The 16451-nt window shown below is 49.6% G+C and overlaps 1 protein-coding gene across 1 annotated transcript in view; it reads right to left on the reverse strand.

Annotated features, from left to right (window-relative positions):
• The window catches only part of ADAMTS10 (ADAM metallopeptidase with thrombospondin type 1 motif 10), an 83388-nt gene that overhangs the window by 52833 nt on the left and 14104 nt on the right, over nucleotides 1-16451 (reverse strand). The window contains exons 2-4 of the mRNA XM_054650224.2: nucleotides 11966-12276; nucleotides 7938-8293; nucleotides 57-216 (exon numbers count right to left, since the gene is read on the reverse strand). Coding sequence (XP_054506199.1) covers nucleotides 57-216; nucleotides 7938-8293; nucleotides 11966-12053 — 604 coding nt within the window. The 5' untranslated portion in view covers nucleotides 12054-12276. The remainder of the gene's footprint in view (nucleotides 1-56; nucleotides 217-7937; nucleotides 8294-11965; nucleotides 12277-16451) is intronic.

Below are 16451 nucleotides of genomic sequence, written 5' to 3' on the forward strand. Positions count from 1 at the left end.
CCCAGGGGGTTTTGGGCTGGATTTGAGGAGGAGGAGGAGGAGGTGGGGGCACCTACCCATCACTCCACAGGCTGCATCCATGTGAGGGTACTGCAGGGACGAGCGCTTGTACACCACGTGGGGGCTGCCCTTGCCCTCTGCCCCCGTGCTGACGTTGGCTCCAGGGCTTAGGGGCTCGATGAAATATTCCTCCTCATCTGCCACGATCACCCCGTGCTGCAGGAGGGAACAGAGGGTGTACAAGAGGTTTTACTACAGCCACTTCTGGGAGCCAGAGAGGAGTTTGATCAGAGGATCCATGTTTACCCCTGAAAGAATTTCCTACCAAGGTTGCTGACATAGAAACCAAGAAAGAAAGAAGGATAAATAGGAGAAACCTGCAATTATTCCAAGAAACACTTTGTCTCTCATCACCAATAAGTGTAAAGTTATGAGCTTTGTAAGAATGTATAAAAAGCATAAATGCTAGAATAAAAACAGGTTTGAAGCCTTCTGAAAATGCAGTGTTGCATTGTATTGCCTCTGTCTCAACTGTGACAAGAGGGGAGGCAATAGCAGAGGTGCACAGAGAACCTGGTGGCTTCTCATGGTGAGGTTTTTGCTGCTTAACCCCGAATGAGCTTTGTAAAAATGTATAAAAAGCATTCATGCCTTAATAAAAACATGTTTGAAGCCTTCTGAAAATGGAATGTGCTGCTTTGTATTCTTTCTGTCTCAACTACGACAAGAGGGGAGGCAATAGCAGAGGTGCACAAAGAACCTGGTGGCTTCTCACAGTGAGGTTTTTGCTGCTTAACCCCGAATGAGCTTTGTAAGAATGTATAAAAAGCATGCATGCTACAATAAAAAGAGGTTTGAAGCCCTCTAAAAATGGAATGTGTTGCTTTGTATTGTCTCCATCTCAATTATGACAAGAGGGGAGGCAGTACCAGAGGTGCACAGAGAACCTGGTGGCTTCTCACGGTGAGGTTTTTGCTGATTAACCCCAAATTTCTGGGGACTGGCAGAAGCTGAGGAGGAATCCTGCACAAACACTGAACTACAGGAAGCCACAGAGCAGAGGAAAACCCAGCCAGATGGTGGTGGATGCCTTGGGACATCTGTGTTCACTAAAGTCCTCTGGAAATCACAGCCTTGCCTTGCTGAGTTATGAATGAGCTGTTTCCTATTCCACCCACTTGGTCTCAGTGGGATCCCTGTGGGATCCCAAAACCCCCTTCAAACACAGCAGCACTCAGCTCTGAGCTCAGCCTCCCCCCCCAAAAAAAACCAAAAAGCAGCTCAGGACCATCCCCAGCAGCTGGGAACTCGGAGCTGCAGAGAGGGGTAAATCCCCAGAGGCTTTGGGAAACACCCCAAATATTTAAAATCCAAAGGCTGCTTAAGCAGAGGCCACCAGCAGAGCCAAACCCCTTCTCTGGAGCCTGGATGGGGCATCCCAGCCCCTTGTACACCTCAGATTGGCCACTCGAGTGAGATCATCTCGGGTTTGCTCCCTGATTTGCTTTAGTTTTTTATTCTTTGATTGGTTGAGTCTCAGCTGTGAGCCCAGGCTTTGCTGGTCATCACCAAACCCACCAGGTTCTTGCAGGGTGCCCCCTCTCCACCCTCACAGCAACATTCCCTCTGCCTGAAAGGTCTGAGCAGCACCAGAAGTTTCTGGGAGCCCAGCACCAGCTCCATCCCAGCTCCTGGCACTGAGTTTTTCCAAGGAATGTGGTGCCCACATCAAGGAATGTGGTGTCCCATCAGCTGAACTCCACCAGCAAGCAGAAATGTGCCTGGCATGGCTCAAACATGACCCCAAAAGTCCAACACAGCTCTGGGTGCAGACACACCCCTGCCCTGCCACCAGTGGTGTCCTTTGGATGTGAAAGGGCTTGTCTGTCACCGTCACATTTTCTGAAAAATCTCTTTGCCCAGGATTTTGCTCCTGGGAAGCTGAGAAGTCTCAGAGAAAAATGAAAACAATAATTATCTGCTTGCTTCTCCTGCGTTTTGCTGCTTTGGAATGTGGTTTGGACATTGTTTACCAACAGGTGATTGTTTCATTGGTTTCATGAGAATTGTTTTTACTTAATGGCCAATCACCATCCAACTGTGTCAGGGCTCTGGAGAGAACACGAGTTTTTCATTATTATCTTTTAGCCTTCTGTAAGTATCCTTTCTCTATTCTTTAGTATAGTTTAGTTTATATGTATATAAACAATATATATATTTATAAATATATAGTTTATATATATAAACTATATTCATATATTTATAGTATATATATACATAGTTTACTTTAATATTCTTTTATATAATATAGATCATAAAATAATAAATTAACCTTCAAGGACATGGAGTCAGATTCATCATTTCCTCCCTTTGATGGGGGTCCCAGAAAATCCCACACTCATCCAGCTCCCTCTGTGCCCCAGGGACAGGAGTCCTGCCCTGCCAGGGTGGGCAGCAGGGAATTCTGTCCCCATGGAGGTACCCCCTGGAACAGCTTCTGTGCTGGCTGTGGGTGCGAGAACCTCTCTGGGGGAATGTCACTCCCTGCCAGGCTGTCACTGTCCCCTCCCTGGGGACTGTCACTGTCACTGACATCTTTTATGGAAAATCCTTTCCTTAGGATTTTTCCTCCTGAGAAGCTGAGAGGCCTCAGGAACAAAATGTAAACAATGATTATCTGCTGCTGTGGAATGCAACAGGTGCATCTGGGATTGACTTATGTTAGTTGTTTCTAATTAATAGCTAATCACAGCCCAGCTGGCTCAGACAGAGAGTCTGAGCCAAAAACTTTTGTTATCATTCTTTCTTATTCTATTCTTAGCTAGCCTTCTGATGAAATCCTTTCTTCTATTCTTTTAGTATAGTTTTAATGTAATATATATCATAAAATAATAAATGAAGCCTTCTGAAACATGGAGTCAGATCCTCGTCTCTTCCCTCATCCTGAGACCCCTGTGAACACGGTCACATGTCACTCCCTGCCAGGCTGTCCCTGTCCCCTTCCCAGGGACTGTCACTCCCTCAATTGTCCCTGTCCCCTCTCCTGGGACTGTCCCTGCCAGGCTGTCCCTGTCCCCTCCCCTGCCGGGCTGTCCCTGTCCCCTCTCTGGCTGAGCTCAATGGCTCACTGTGTCAGCAGTCCCCGAGTGCCGGGGGATTTCCTCCTGCCCTGGGCTCTGCTGCTCTTGGCTCGGCTCCACCTTTCCAAGCACAAGTGAGGTACTGTGATGTTCCCGAGGCCAGGGGAGCCCGGCAGAGCCAGCTGGAAAAGCTTTGTGGGATTTGGGGAAGGAGGTCACCCCCAGCCCGGGGGCAGAGCGAGTCCTGCCCCAAATCCATCCTGCTGCCAAAGGGATGCCCTCACTCCAGCCTCTACAGAGGCTCCACGCCTGCCTGGCACCTTTGTTTTGCAGAGATAACCAAAAACTCTACAACTTTGTGAAAGTTGTGAAGCCGGTATGTTTATTACAGTGCTGGACGCATGTGGAGATCACTCTCCTTAAAAGACATGCGTACTTCTGGAAATTCAGGTCTCTTTTTATCCCCCTCTCAAATACATACGTATACAATTTCACAATAGGTTCATATATATCCATTTTTATGAATTTTGTGTGATATTTGCTGCTAGTTCTTCTTTATCAGAAAGAATTCCTAGGTCAGGTTGAGCTGCTCTCACAGCAGCCTCTGCCTCTCTCTATCACCCTTTGTCTCTCCCCCCTTATCTCTGTCCTTCACTGAAGCAGTTTCTCTGAGCCCAGGCTTTGCAGTCAGGCTACATAGCTATGTTTTCTAACCACAGACTCAAAGATGTACATTTCACCTAAATCAAAATGGATTTCTACTTTAGAGAATTTCTACTCTGTCTCACCTTCCAGCAGTGAGGCTTGGATGTCACAGGAGCCTGGGAATTGTCCCATCTCTGACCTCAAGGATTGAGCTGTGAGGGCTAGACATGGACATGACTCAGGGCTGGTGAAGGGGGTGGTGAGAGGTCCTGAGAGAGCTCTGTGGTTTGTGGGGGAGCTGGATATCCTGTGTGTGATTCACACAGGTCAGCTGCAGAGCGACGAGGGTCTGCACTGTCAGCTCATACCACACTTGGCAGAGGCATAGCCACAGCCTGGGGCCAGAGCTGTGTGACTGAGGGGTCATCTGGGTCCATTCCTCCTCACCTGGGTCTGTTCCTCTCCATCTGGGTCTATCCTCCTCATCTGGGTCCATTCCTCCTCACCTGGGTCTGTTCCTCTCCATCTAGGTCCATCCTCTTCATCTGGTTCCATTCTCCCCATGTGGGTCCATCCTCCTCATTTGTGTCCGTCACCCTCATCTGGGTCTATCCTCTTCATCTGGGTCCATTCCTTCCTATCTGGGCCCATTCCTCCTCATCTGGATCTGTTTCTCCTCATCTGGATCTGTTCCTCCCCATCTGGGTCCATCCCCCTCATCTGGATCCATTCTCCCCATCTGGGTCCATTCCTCGCCATCTGGATCTGTTCCTTCCCATCTGGATCTGTTCCTTCCCATCTGGATCTGTTCCTCCCCATCTGGATCTGTTTCTCCTCATCTGGATCCATCCTCCCCATCTGGGTCCATCCTCCTCACCTGTGTCCATCCTCCCCATCTGGATCCATCCTCCCCATCTGGGTCCATCCTCCTCACCTGGGTCCATCCTCCTCACCTGGGTCCATCCTCCTCCTCCTCCTCGCCTCCTCACCTGTCCTGTGAGGCAGTGACAGCCAGGAGGAGCAGATCCCCGTGGGGCGATCACCAAACCCACCAGGTTCTTGCAGGGTCCCTCCTCTCTACCCTCACAGCAACATTCCCTCTGTCTGAAAGGTCTGAGCAACACCAGAAGTTTCTGGGAGCCCAGCACCAGCTCCTGGCACTGAGTTTCTCCAAGGAATGTGGTGCCTGGGTCCCTCCAGGCACTCCTGCTCATGCTGGGCTCAGGGGGCTCCCCAGGAAAGCTGCCCCTGAATCCCTGGGAGTGTCCAAGGCCAGGCTGGACAGAGCTTGGAGCACTCTGGGACAGTGGGAGGTGTCCCTGCCCATGGCAGGGGGTGTAATGAGATGAATTTTAGGGTCCTTCCCAACCCAAACCATTCTGGGATTATCTGATGAAGATTTGGCCTTTTGGCTGTTCCTCTGACACAAAGTGGTTCAAAACCAAACCTTGCAGGCGTGGGAATTCCTGAGGATGTGGGAGTTGGAGAGCCGGAGGATGGCCTGGAGCTCATTACTGTGTTCACAGTCACCCCTTTCCCTCCTCCTCGTGCCCAGCTCAGGTCCCAGTTTGTGCCCAGCTCAGGTCCCAGTTTGTGCCCAGTCACCACCACAGCTCCCAGGTGCCCGTGCAGCATCACCTGTGCAAAGGTGGGGCAGTGCAGTGCCCCCCCAGCAGGAACCTGCACCTGGGGCCCTCTCCTGTCCCTTCCAGGATGGGTGATGCCCTCCTGGAGCAGAACCTGCTGGGGATGAGGGATAGCACGAGTGCATCAGCAGCTCCTGGTCACCCAGAGCACTGCAAAACATCTCTCATGGCAAATCCAGCCCCCTCTCCACCTAAAAACCTCCAGCTATAAACATTCCAGCCCTAGCTAAAAACATTCCTCTCTTCCTAAAAACCTCCATCTCTAGCTAAAAACATTCCAGACTCCTCCTGCCCAAATCCAGCTGAAAACATTCCTGACTCCTCTTGCTCCTATCCGCAGCCCCACTGTCCTCACTGACCCCGAAGCCTTCCTCCCCCATCCTCGCTGTGTCCATCACTCTGGAGGGCAGAAGGACAGAGTTCAGGCAGAGGAGAAATTGTTGGATGACCCTCTGTCCCTCTCTGTGCCTGGCTGCATTCTCCTCCTGACAGCCCTTGGTGCCTCTCCAGAGCTAAACATGGCCTGGGGATGGAATTCTCCCAGTTCCAAGGGCTGCTGGGCCAGTTCAGCCTTTGTGAGCACCACAAAATTCCCTGGGACTGGAGCAGAGCGACCATGTCCAAACAAAGGGCTCTGGAAGCTTTTGTGCAGCTCAGGAGTTTGTGCAGCTCAGGAGTTTTGTGCAGCTCGGGTTGTTGGCTGTGAGCTGGAAACTTTAGACTCTGTGATATAATGAGTCAGATTCTCATTTTCTGTTAATAACCCACAGCACTGTTCTGGCAGGGTCACCCAGCAATAAATCAAATGGGAATTCATTCCCCTTTGGAAGCTCTTCCACGCTGCCAGAATGCTGCAAGGAGGTGGGGCTGGAATATGAACCTGGAATATGAACCAGAAATATGAACCTGGCCCAAAGAGGCTTTTTCTACCCCTCCAAGGGAGCCATCAGGCTTGGGATCCACTCACGGGGTATGTTTGCTCCATCCCTCCATCTGGCAGCTCAGGGAATGTGCTGTGTGAGCCAGAAATATCAGAAAATCACAGCAAAATAGGGATGGAAGCCCTCAGTCTATTCCCAGGGCTGGGAGAGCTAATGAATCATACCTGAAGGGTTTTTGAGATGCTTTTGTCTGGCCTGTTCCTAAAGATCTTCCAAGATCTCCCTCTCTCCAAGCAATCTAGTCCAGAGCTCAGCTGTTCTTGCACTGATGTCCACCACTAAGATTCCTTGCTGATATTTAGGACTGGGATGTTCAATTTGAGCTGTCAGGACTTGGAAAATCAACATTCCCACCCTCCTTCCTGCAGCCTCACTGGTTTTGAGGAAATGCCACCATGCCCCCTTCTTGATGTTCCATTTTTCCTATTGAAAAACTGATTTTTTCAGAGTTTTTTCCCCCTCAGAAGCAGCATTTTTTAGCTCCTGAAACATGGACAGAACACCTGGGATCCCCAGGAGTGCATCTCTAGCTGGAAAGATCTGGATGCACTTGTGGCCCTGTGAAATCCCTGCCCTCCCTCACTTCTTCCTCACCAGCACAGCAAAACATTCTTTGTTGCTGCTGTTGGAAAAACCTGGTGAGAGCCAGGTCTGGGTATCCTCAGAGAGCAAGGATTGTCCCATTCCAACCAAAATCAATGGGAAAATGCCCAGAAACTGGACTGGAAGTGACACAGAGATCAGCAGAGATCAGGAACCCCCATGGATGTTTGAGGGATGTCTGCACCTCTGCTGATTTCAATGCCAGTGTGGAATATTAAATATAAAAATATAACTATTAAATATAAAATATATTAAATATAAAATATGTATAAACATATAATATATAATATAAAATTTTATATGTATTTTATAGATATTTTATATATTATATTTTATATAATATATTGTATTAATATATAGTTTATATAAAAATATATTTATATCGACATATTAATATTATACTATTTATAAAATGTATACATATGTTTGCTATAGTTTATACATCTAGAATATTATATATAATATTTAAACTTATATATAATATATAAAATAATATAAAATATATATAACATTTATATATATTTATATATATAAATATATAAAATAAAGTATAATATAATATATGATAAATATATAAATACAGTATAATATAATAAATAATATATAATAAATATATAATATAAAATTTGTATATTATATATCATATATAACATATATAATATATAATATACAATTTAAATAAAATACAAATATAATGTGCATATATATAAATATATAAAAATATATAATATATATACTAATAAAATATAATATAGAAATATAGAAATATAGAAACATAGAAATATAGAAATATAGAAATGTAGAAATATAGAAATATAGAAATATAGAAATATAGAAATATAGAAATATAGAAATATAGAAGCATAGAAATATAGAAACATAGAAATAAGTGGGTTTTTAAAAAATATATTAAATATAAAGCTTGCCACCAAACCCAAGCTTTTCCCACCGCATGGATCCACCTGCTGCAGGACCAAAGCAGCTGGCAGTGCCCCCATCAAGCCAAGCCAAGGCAGACTCACCAGCCCGTTGCAGTTGCTGATGGCCACCTTGGAGCTGAGGTACTGGTCCTGCAGGTGCCCGGCGTAGTGGCAGTCCTCGTGGAAGTCGTGCTGCCAGTCCATTCCGTCCCGCTTCCAGTACTCCACGGTGAAGTGCTCGGCCAGCAGGTTGGAGTGCAGGGTGAGGTTGAGCAGGAACTGGGTGTGGTGGGCAGAGACTTTGTAGAAGACCTGCTGCTCCGAGGGCTCGTAGGGCAGCGAGCGCCGCGGCCGCGGCTTCAGCTGGCGGCGCATGTCGAAGGTGAGGAAATCGCCGTTCTGGTCCACTTGGATGGGGAAGGCGATCTCATAGTGATCCAAGCTGGAGAGGAATTCCTCTGGGGAGGGAAGGACACGCATGGGAATGGCAGCCTGCAAAGGGAGTTGGACACCCAGCAATGCCAGCCCGAGTGCAGTGCAGGTGGAGGGTTGTGGTCCTGCCACGGCATTCCAAAAATTGGGATCCCAAGGCTCTGCCCAGCCTGCAGGATCCTGAGTGTCCTGAATTGACAAGGAAATTGTGTTCTATTTGCCATCTGGATGGCAGTTGTCTTCTGTTAATTGAGCAGTTTTCTTTATCTCTTCCACACTCACTCCTCCCTCAGGGCAGACACCTGCTGATAACAGCCATTGAATGTCCCTGCATGGCTGATAAGAACTACAGCATCCCATTGGCAGATGTGAGCCCAGAGGGAGGAGCCAAGCATTCCTGCCTGGATAGAATCTGGAGATTCTGGAACACCAGCACAGCTTCTGCACTGGATTTCCCAGAGGAACAGCAGCTGCCTCTGCCACTGGATCTTCAGAGGAAGATTCCACCCTTCTCCAGGATCCCTGCTCCAGCAGAGCCAGCCCTGACACTGCAGGAGGGCTGAGCCACAATTCCAATGGTTCTGCTGCCAGCACCCTGACCCACAGGGGGTCAGGTTGGGTTCTGACTCTGGCAGTGTTGTTTAGTTTACTGCATTGTTTATTTTATCCTTTTATTTTTTTCCCTAATAAAGAACTGTTATTTCCTGTTCCCATATCTTTGCCTGAGAACACCTTAATTTAAAATTTATAGGAATTTGGAGGGAGGGAGTTTACATTTCCCATTTCAGGGGAGGCTCCTGCCTTCCTTAGCATACACCTGGCTTTCCAAACCAAGACACATCCTCCAAAGGGAGTTGGCCACCCAGCAATGCCAGCCTAAGTGCAGTGCAGGTGGAGGGTCATGGTCCTGCCACAGCATTCCAAGAACTGGGATCCCAAGGCTCTGCCCAGCCTGCAGGATCCTGGGAAATTCCCCAAACGCTGCAGCCTGCAGAGCCTTGGGATAGCAGTTTTTGGAATGTAACTTTTTCCTCTGCAAGTGATGGAGAGGAAGAGCCTGACCCAAAGGGCCCTTCAGGACACCCCAGTAGTGGCTCTGGACCTGGAGTATCCCAAATCCTTTCATCTCCACTGGGCAGAGGGAATCCCAGTTTTTCAGAGTCCAGCTCTGAGCTTTGGAGGGTTATTTTAACCTGGATCTTTCCAGGGACAGACTCAGCAATGAGGTCTCTTCAAAAGGCGGCCGAAGGAGCCTTGGGGTGACAATGACTCAGGGGAAAATTTTATTTAATTTTCTCCCTGTGGATTCCTCAGGACATCTGCAGCTGCCACAGGGAGCTGCTGGCTCTGAGAACACAAAACAACAGCACCGCCCCAGCCACCCCTGCAGGCAGAGCTGCAGGGGCACGGAGTCCTTGAAATGCCAATCTTGACATTAAAAAAAAAAAAATAAGAGAGAGGGAAACCAGAATTCCTCCAGTGTCCTCCAGTGGTGCTGAAAATGAGCAGGAGGAGAAGTCAGACGTCCCAATTCCCCAGCCAGGTCTCTGCCTGTGACCCCAGCCTGCCTTCCCAGCTCCCTGGATTGGTTTTTATCACCTCAGCCTGGCTTAGCAGCTCCTCTTGGGGCCCTTGAGCTGAGCCTGTGTGGTGGCACCCAGGCTGTGCTGTGACAAGGTCACTGTCCCCAGCCCCTCCACCTGTGCTGGCACAGCTCTGCAGGCTGCCAAACAAACTGGAACCCTGCAACCTCAGCAGAAACTCCTCCTTTTCAAAGGAAAACGTCCCAGGGACTGCGAGATTGGATCTGAGCAGAGATCTGATTTGGAGCCCTGGCTGCTGAGAATTTCAGACTTTCTGTGCTGCCAGGCACTGACCCCCAAGAGAACACTGCATTGACCTGAGGCCGTGGAGAAGCTTCCAAAATGGAATGACAGAACTGGGATTGTGGGTGTGGAGTTTGAATAGAAGTGTGTGATATCACAGGGTGGGAAACTTAGAGTGGAAGCTTTTAGAATGTAGTAATATAGATAAAGCAAGATGGAGTTTTTGGGGTGAAGGCTGCTCCTCCTTCTCCCTCTTCTTCACCTTCTTCTTCACCTCCTCCTCGTCTTCTTCCTCTTCCTCCTTCTTCTTTCTTCTTCTTCTTCAGCTTCTTCTCCTACTCCTCCTTCACCTTCTCCTCCATGGGTTTGGGTGGTTTTGTGTAATTGGATAAAAAAGTCCACATTATGAGCCATGGGTGGTTGGTTATTGGGTTAAAAGTAAAAATAATTTAGGTGCCATTTCTTAATTGGACAGCTGATCCTTAAAAGGCCTTGTACAGAGAGAGATGGGGCTCCATTTTTAGTTTGTTAGAGTGAAATGCTGTAGAGCTCAGGGTTTGTGAGACTGTGACATGGATAAGAACTGATAAACATCTGAGTCTGAACACGAAACACTGTCCTGAGTGCTTTCAGTCTCGACTCTGACAGAGGCAGAAAAGAAGCAAAGGAACTGACAATCTGGCTCTGTTTGACAGCCCTCAGCCCCAGAGGCTGGGGCTGAAAATGGGAAATATCCATGTGCTGGACCAGGACAGCTCCTCCTCACTGAGTGTCCTCTTGAACCCCTCGTGCCTGGAGGGTTTGAGCCTCCTGAGCTTTCATGGGAGGAGATTTTCCCTCTGCTCCCTCTGGAAAAGTCTTTCTGTGCTTTTTGCATCCCACTTGTTGTTGTTTCCTAAGCAAGCAGGAGGGGCCTGGCTGCTCCAGGGTGGCTGAATTTTGCCAGCCCCCACCTTCAGAGTTTTCCCAGCCATCAGAAACTCAGCCAGCTCCAAACTGCACTCTCACCACAGGGCAGCACTGGAAAGTTTCCTTTTCCTCTGTTTTCCAGTGTGGGAGCCTGACAGAGTGGTTTCCTTGGCCACCAGGAATGGGACAGCCTTTCCACCCTCTGGGATTAGGGCTGAGCTCCCATCCTTCCCAACCATAAATACTCCTGGCACCTCTGAGTTGCCAGAATTAATTATTAGGGTTCTAAATTCCCATGCTCCAGCTTTTCCTCCATCCCAGCACCTCCCTGTGATGGGGCTGGGCAAAGAGGGGTGACTTTTTGCACTCAGAAATTACTTCAGGCTTGGAAAAATTTGCTGTTGGAAGTGTTTTGTTTTTCTTTTTGCCTCTTTGCAATCCACGTGGGCTTGAAAAAGAGTGAATCAGAGGGTGTTTTGTGCTCACTGTGGCTACAGAGCACCTGGGACTGGGGGCTGGAGGCTCTGATCCTGACCTGAAAAGCACTTCCAGGAGGAAGAAGTGGCTCACAGGATGACGTGGCTCCCTGATCACCTACTGAGAACTTTGTTTCTTTCCTATAACCAATGCACAATGTGTATGTTAAGTGAATGTAAATATCTTGAAAACGTATAAAAGCAACATGTTGCTGTAATAAAACTCTCTTGCACCCTTCTGATGGAGTCGTGGTACTTTGTGTTGTGTCGTGCTCTATAATGACACCATCCTGTCCCATCCCATCCCATTCCATGGATCCCATCCCATGGATCCCATCCCATGGATCCCATCCCATCCCATCTCATGGATCCCATCCCATGGATCCCATCCCATCCCATCCCATGGATCCCATCCCATCTCATCCCATCCCATCCCATCCCATGGATCCCATCCCATGGATCCCATCCCATCCCACCCCATCCCTACCTTGTGACTGGAAGGGGAAGCCGGGGAAGGTGCCCCCGGCCAGGCCGAGGGTGAGGGTCCAGGTGAGGAGCCTCCAAGCTGTGGCCATGGTCAGCGCCGCTCGTGTCGGAGCAGGGAGATCTGTGCCGGCTGGGAGGGCGCTGTCCCCACATGTCTCTCCCTCGGCCACCCCTTATGTCCAGAGAGGAGTCCCGGGTCCCTCTGCAGGCATCCTTGGCTGCTCCGTGCTCTCCTGAGGCTGGCGGGGGGTGGCAGTGCCAGGCCAGCACCGCGGGGTCAGCACGGGCTCGTCCCCAGCCCCGGCATTGCCCCTGTGGGGGAGTGTCACAGACATCTTTTATGAAAAACCCTTTCCTTAAGATTTTTTCTCCTGAGAAGCTGAGAGGCCTCAGGAACAAAATGTAAACAATGGTTATCTGCTGCTGTGGAATGCAACAGGTGCATCTGGGATTGGTCTCATAGAGTTGTTTCTAATTAATGGCCAATCACAGCCCAGCTGGCTCGGACTATCTGTCTGAGCCACAAGCCTTTGTTATTCATTCCTTTTTTTTGCTATTCTTAGCCAGCCTTCTGATGAAATCTTTTCCTCTATTCTTTTAGTATAGTTTTAATATAATATATATAATAAAATAATAAATCAAGCCTTCTGAAACATGGAGTCAGCTCCTCGTCTCTTCCCTCATCCTCAGACCCCTGTGAACGCTGTCACAGGGAAGAGAGGCATGAGTGAAGGGATGGAGGAGAAGGACTCGAGGCAGGCAGGGAAATGAGGAAAGCGGGATCCTGGAGAAGGCAGGAGTGGGATGGAAGGAGAGGAAAAAAGGAGAAAAGGATGGGAAGGGTTTGAGGATGGATTATCCCCATCAGCTCTGTACTGCACTCCCAGAATTCTCCCAGCTGGTACCTGCGGAAAGGGGCTCAGGATCAATGGGAATCCCTTATCCTGGGGCAGCACCCTCTGGGAAAAGCAGCCCAAAGAGTGCCCTGGGTCACCTGATCCCTTAAAGAGAGCAGGAAATAACAGCACTGGCAGGGGCGTGGTGAGCAGCAACCCAGAAATCCTCTCTGAGGCTTCCTTCGATTTCAAACACACTTTAAGGACTATCACCGCACTGAGGGAAGAGCACTCGCTCTCAAAGTGTACTGGCTGAACCTAAAAAAGTGATGGAAAACAAAGAACCCATTCAGGAAACTCACCCTCAACCCCATCCACAAATGGATCCCGAGATTCCAATCACATTTGTTCTTTAAAACGCTCTGCTAATTGCTCCGGTGAAAGATTCCTGGCTCGCAGAGAATTTCCACTGAGTCTGAGGCGATTACAACAAACTCGAATCGTGCTGGGGACTTGCACAAAGCCTGTGGGGTTTTCTTCTTGCCCACCCACTCCATGAGTACGGGATGAGTACAGCACAACCCAGAGAATCCCGAATATCCCAGCGGTGACGCTGCAGGGCATTGCAGGGTTTTGCAGCAGCCAAACCCAAACTTCCCTGCAGGGGTGGCAGATCCCACGGGCTGGAGCAGGGCTGGGAAAGGCAGGATGAGCTCCCCGGGATGAGCTCCCGGGAACGGCAGGATGAGATCCTTGGGAATGGCGGGATGAGCTCCCTGGAAAGGCAGGACGAGATCCCTGGAAAAGATGGGATGAGCTCCCCATGAAAGGAGGGATGAGCACCCCAAGAAAAGTGGGATGAGCTCCCCAGGAACGGCCAGATGAGCTCCCCAGGAAAGGCAGGATGAGATGATGAGATCCTCAGGAAAGGCAGGATGAGAACCCCGGGAAAGGCAGGAAGAGCTCCTGGAAAAGTGGGATGAGCTTCCCGTGAAAGGTGGGATGAGCTCCCAGGAAAAGCAGGATGAACTCCCCAGGATGATCTCCTTGGGAAAGGCAGAATGAGCTCCCCAGCAATGGCAGGATGATTTCCCAGGGATGGCAGGATGAGCTCCCCATGAAAGGCAGGATGAGCTCCCCAGACATGGCAGGATGAGCTCCCTGGGAAAGGTGGGATGAGCTCCCTGGGAACGTGGGATGAGCTCCCAAGCATGGGAAGAGGCTGGAGATGGGAGGAGGGTGCCCTTTGCAAAGGTGTCAGCACAGCCAGGGCCTGTGTGTGGTCCTCATCCAGTAGGGAAACGCTTAACCCCTGCCTTGTTGTGCTCTGGGCTGGTTTAAACAGCCCAGGGCAGGGAAGCTGGGTCCTCCTGGGATCTGCCCTGCTCCTCTCCGTGTCCTTATGGGAATCTGAATCCCTGAAAGTGAGTTTCTGCTCCTGTTTTCCCATCTTTACTGTGCCATGAATGGTATTTGTGCTGCAGGAATGACACCCAGCACAGCCCAGAGGTGGTGTAGGGGAAGTACAAGGGGAAGTCCAGGAGATGATTCCTGCCCCAAATTTTTCATGGAAATTGCAGACTGGTTTGGGTTGGGAAGGACCTTACAGCTCAACTCATTCCACAGAGGCAGGGACACCTCCCACTGTCCCAGGCTGCTCCAAGCCCCATCCAGCCTGGCCTGGGACACTTCCAGGGATCCAGGGGCAGCCACAGCTGCTCTAGGCAACCTCACAGGGAAGGATTTCTTCCTAAAATCTCATCTGAATCTCCCCTCCTTCAGCTTAAAGCCATTAACCTAAATTAATGGGTTTTTTTCCCTACTAGTCAGAAAGAGTGGGAGATGAAACACGCAGCTTTAAACACAATTCAGAGTTGCACAATTTAAAGATTAAAATAGATTAAGATTTTTCACTGCTTATTTACTGTTAAGAATGGCCAAAGATCCTCCATGAGTCCTCGGCCTGGACTCCCCAGTCCAGAAAGAAAATTTTATAGTTAAGAATTAATAAACAACCTCAGGACCAAAAAGTGAAGAGTCCAGACTCGTTCTGCAGTTGTGCAGGCCAAAGCAGAGACATCCTGCACATCTCGGGGCAGCAAATATCAACAGCAACCTGAGATGGGGGGAAGAGGGTTGGGGCAGGAATTCTGCCCTGTTCCACCCCAAAAAGAGGATGCTGAGATCCGGTGACAGCATCCCCTGGGGTGCCACAGCGAGGGCAGAGCCAGGGCCAGGCAAAGCACGTGGGGGCTGTGGGAATTGGGCTGGAAAAGGGAGAAGTTGCAAGCAAAGCTCTCTCCTAAAGCATTTTTTAGCATGAAAAATCTCCCAAAGCTCGAGATTCCAGCTTTTCAATCCTGTCATGGCTCCAAAACCCACAGAGCCCAGCTAAAGTGTTGTCAAAGATTGCAAGGCAAGATGTTTTCCATTGCCATCAGTATGGCAGATTACCTTTGTCAAGTGGGCAGTTTGCCTTATCTCTCTCTTTGAGTGACCACATTCACACCTCCCTGGGAGGGGACACCTGCTGATAACAGCTATGGAATGTCCCTGCATGGCTGATAAGAACTACAGCATCCCATGGGGAGATGTGAGCCCAGAGGGAGGAGCCAAGCATTCCTACCCGGATATAATCCAGAGGTTTTGAGACACCAGCCCGGCTTCTCCACTGGATTTCCCAGTGGAACAGCAGCTGCCTCTTCTTGCCCTGGATCTTCAGAGGCAGAATCCATCCTTCTCTACAGGATCCCTGCTCCAGCAGAACCACCCCTGACACTGCAGGAGGGCTGAGCCACAATTCCAATGGTTCTGCTGCCAACACCCTGACCCACAGGGGGTCAGGTTGGGTTCTGACTCTGGCAGTGTTGTTCTAGTGTACTGCATTGTTTATTTTATCCTTTTATATTTTTTCCTTTCCCTATTAAAGAACTGTTATTTCCTGCTCCCATATCTTTGCCTGAGAGCCCCTTAATTTAAAATTCATAGCAATTTGGAGAAGTGGGGAGGATTTCCATTCTCCATTTCAGGGGAGGCTCCTGCCTTCCTTAGCAGACTCCTGTCTTTCCAAACCAAGACAAGTGTATTTTCTCCTGGGCTTCACACGACTGATTTCCCCTGTTTTCCAGCTGTCAAACCCTTTTCCTCCAGGCTTCCCGTCCTCCCCCCTCCTCTCCATGACCCTCCCCATGTCCCCCCTGCCCTTCCCGGCCGCTCAGCATCCCCCGGAACCGCGGCCGGGAAGGAGCCCCGGCGCCAGGAGCCCACAGCCTTGACCCTGGGGGAAGGAGACGCGTTGGGAGCAGCGCAAGGCAGGAATTACAACTGCAAAAAATTCCTGCAGGCCGGGCTGGGGGAAGGGCCAGCTGTGATCCTTCCCTGCAGGCAGCAGGGAAAACATGGCCCCTGCCCAGTGGGGCTTCATTCCCAGAGCCCGAGGAGCAGGAGGAGCACCTGGGGGAAGGTGTTCTCCTCACAGGTGGATCTTTGTACCTCTCCCCATGGGAAGATCCAGCTCTGAGGAGCACCTGGAGGAAGGTGTTCTCCTCCCAGGTGAGTCCTGCTCCTATGGGTGGGTCAGGCTCTAAGGAGCAGGAGGAGCACCTGGAGGAAGGTGTTCTCCAGACAGGTGAATCCTTGCTCCTCTCCCCA

Source organism: Agelaius phoeniceus, chromosome 29, assembly GCF_051311805.1.
Source record: "Agelaius phoeniceus isolate bAgePho1 chromosome 29, bAgePho1.hap1, whole genome shotgun sequence".
Classification (NCBI taxonomy): Eukaryota; Metazoa; Chordata; class Aves; order Passeriformes; family Icteridae; genus Agelaius; species Agelaius phoeniceus.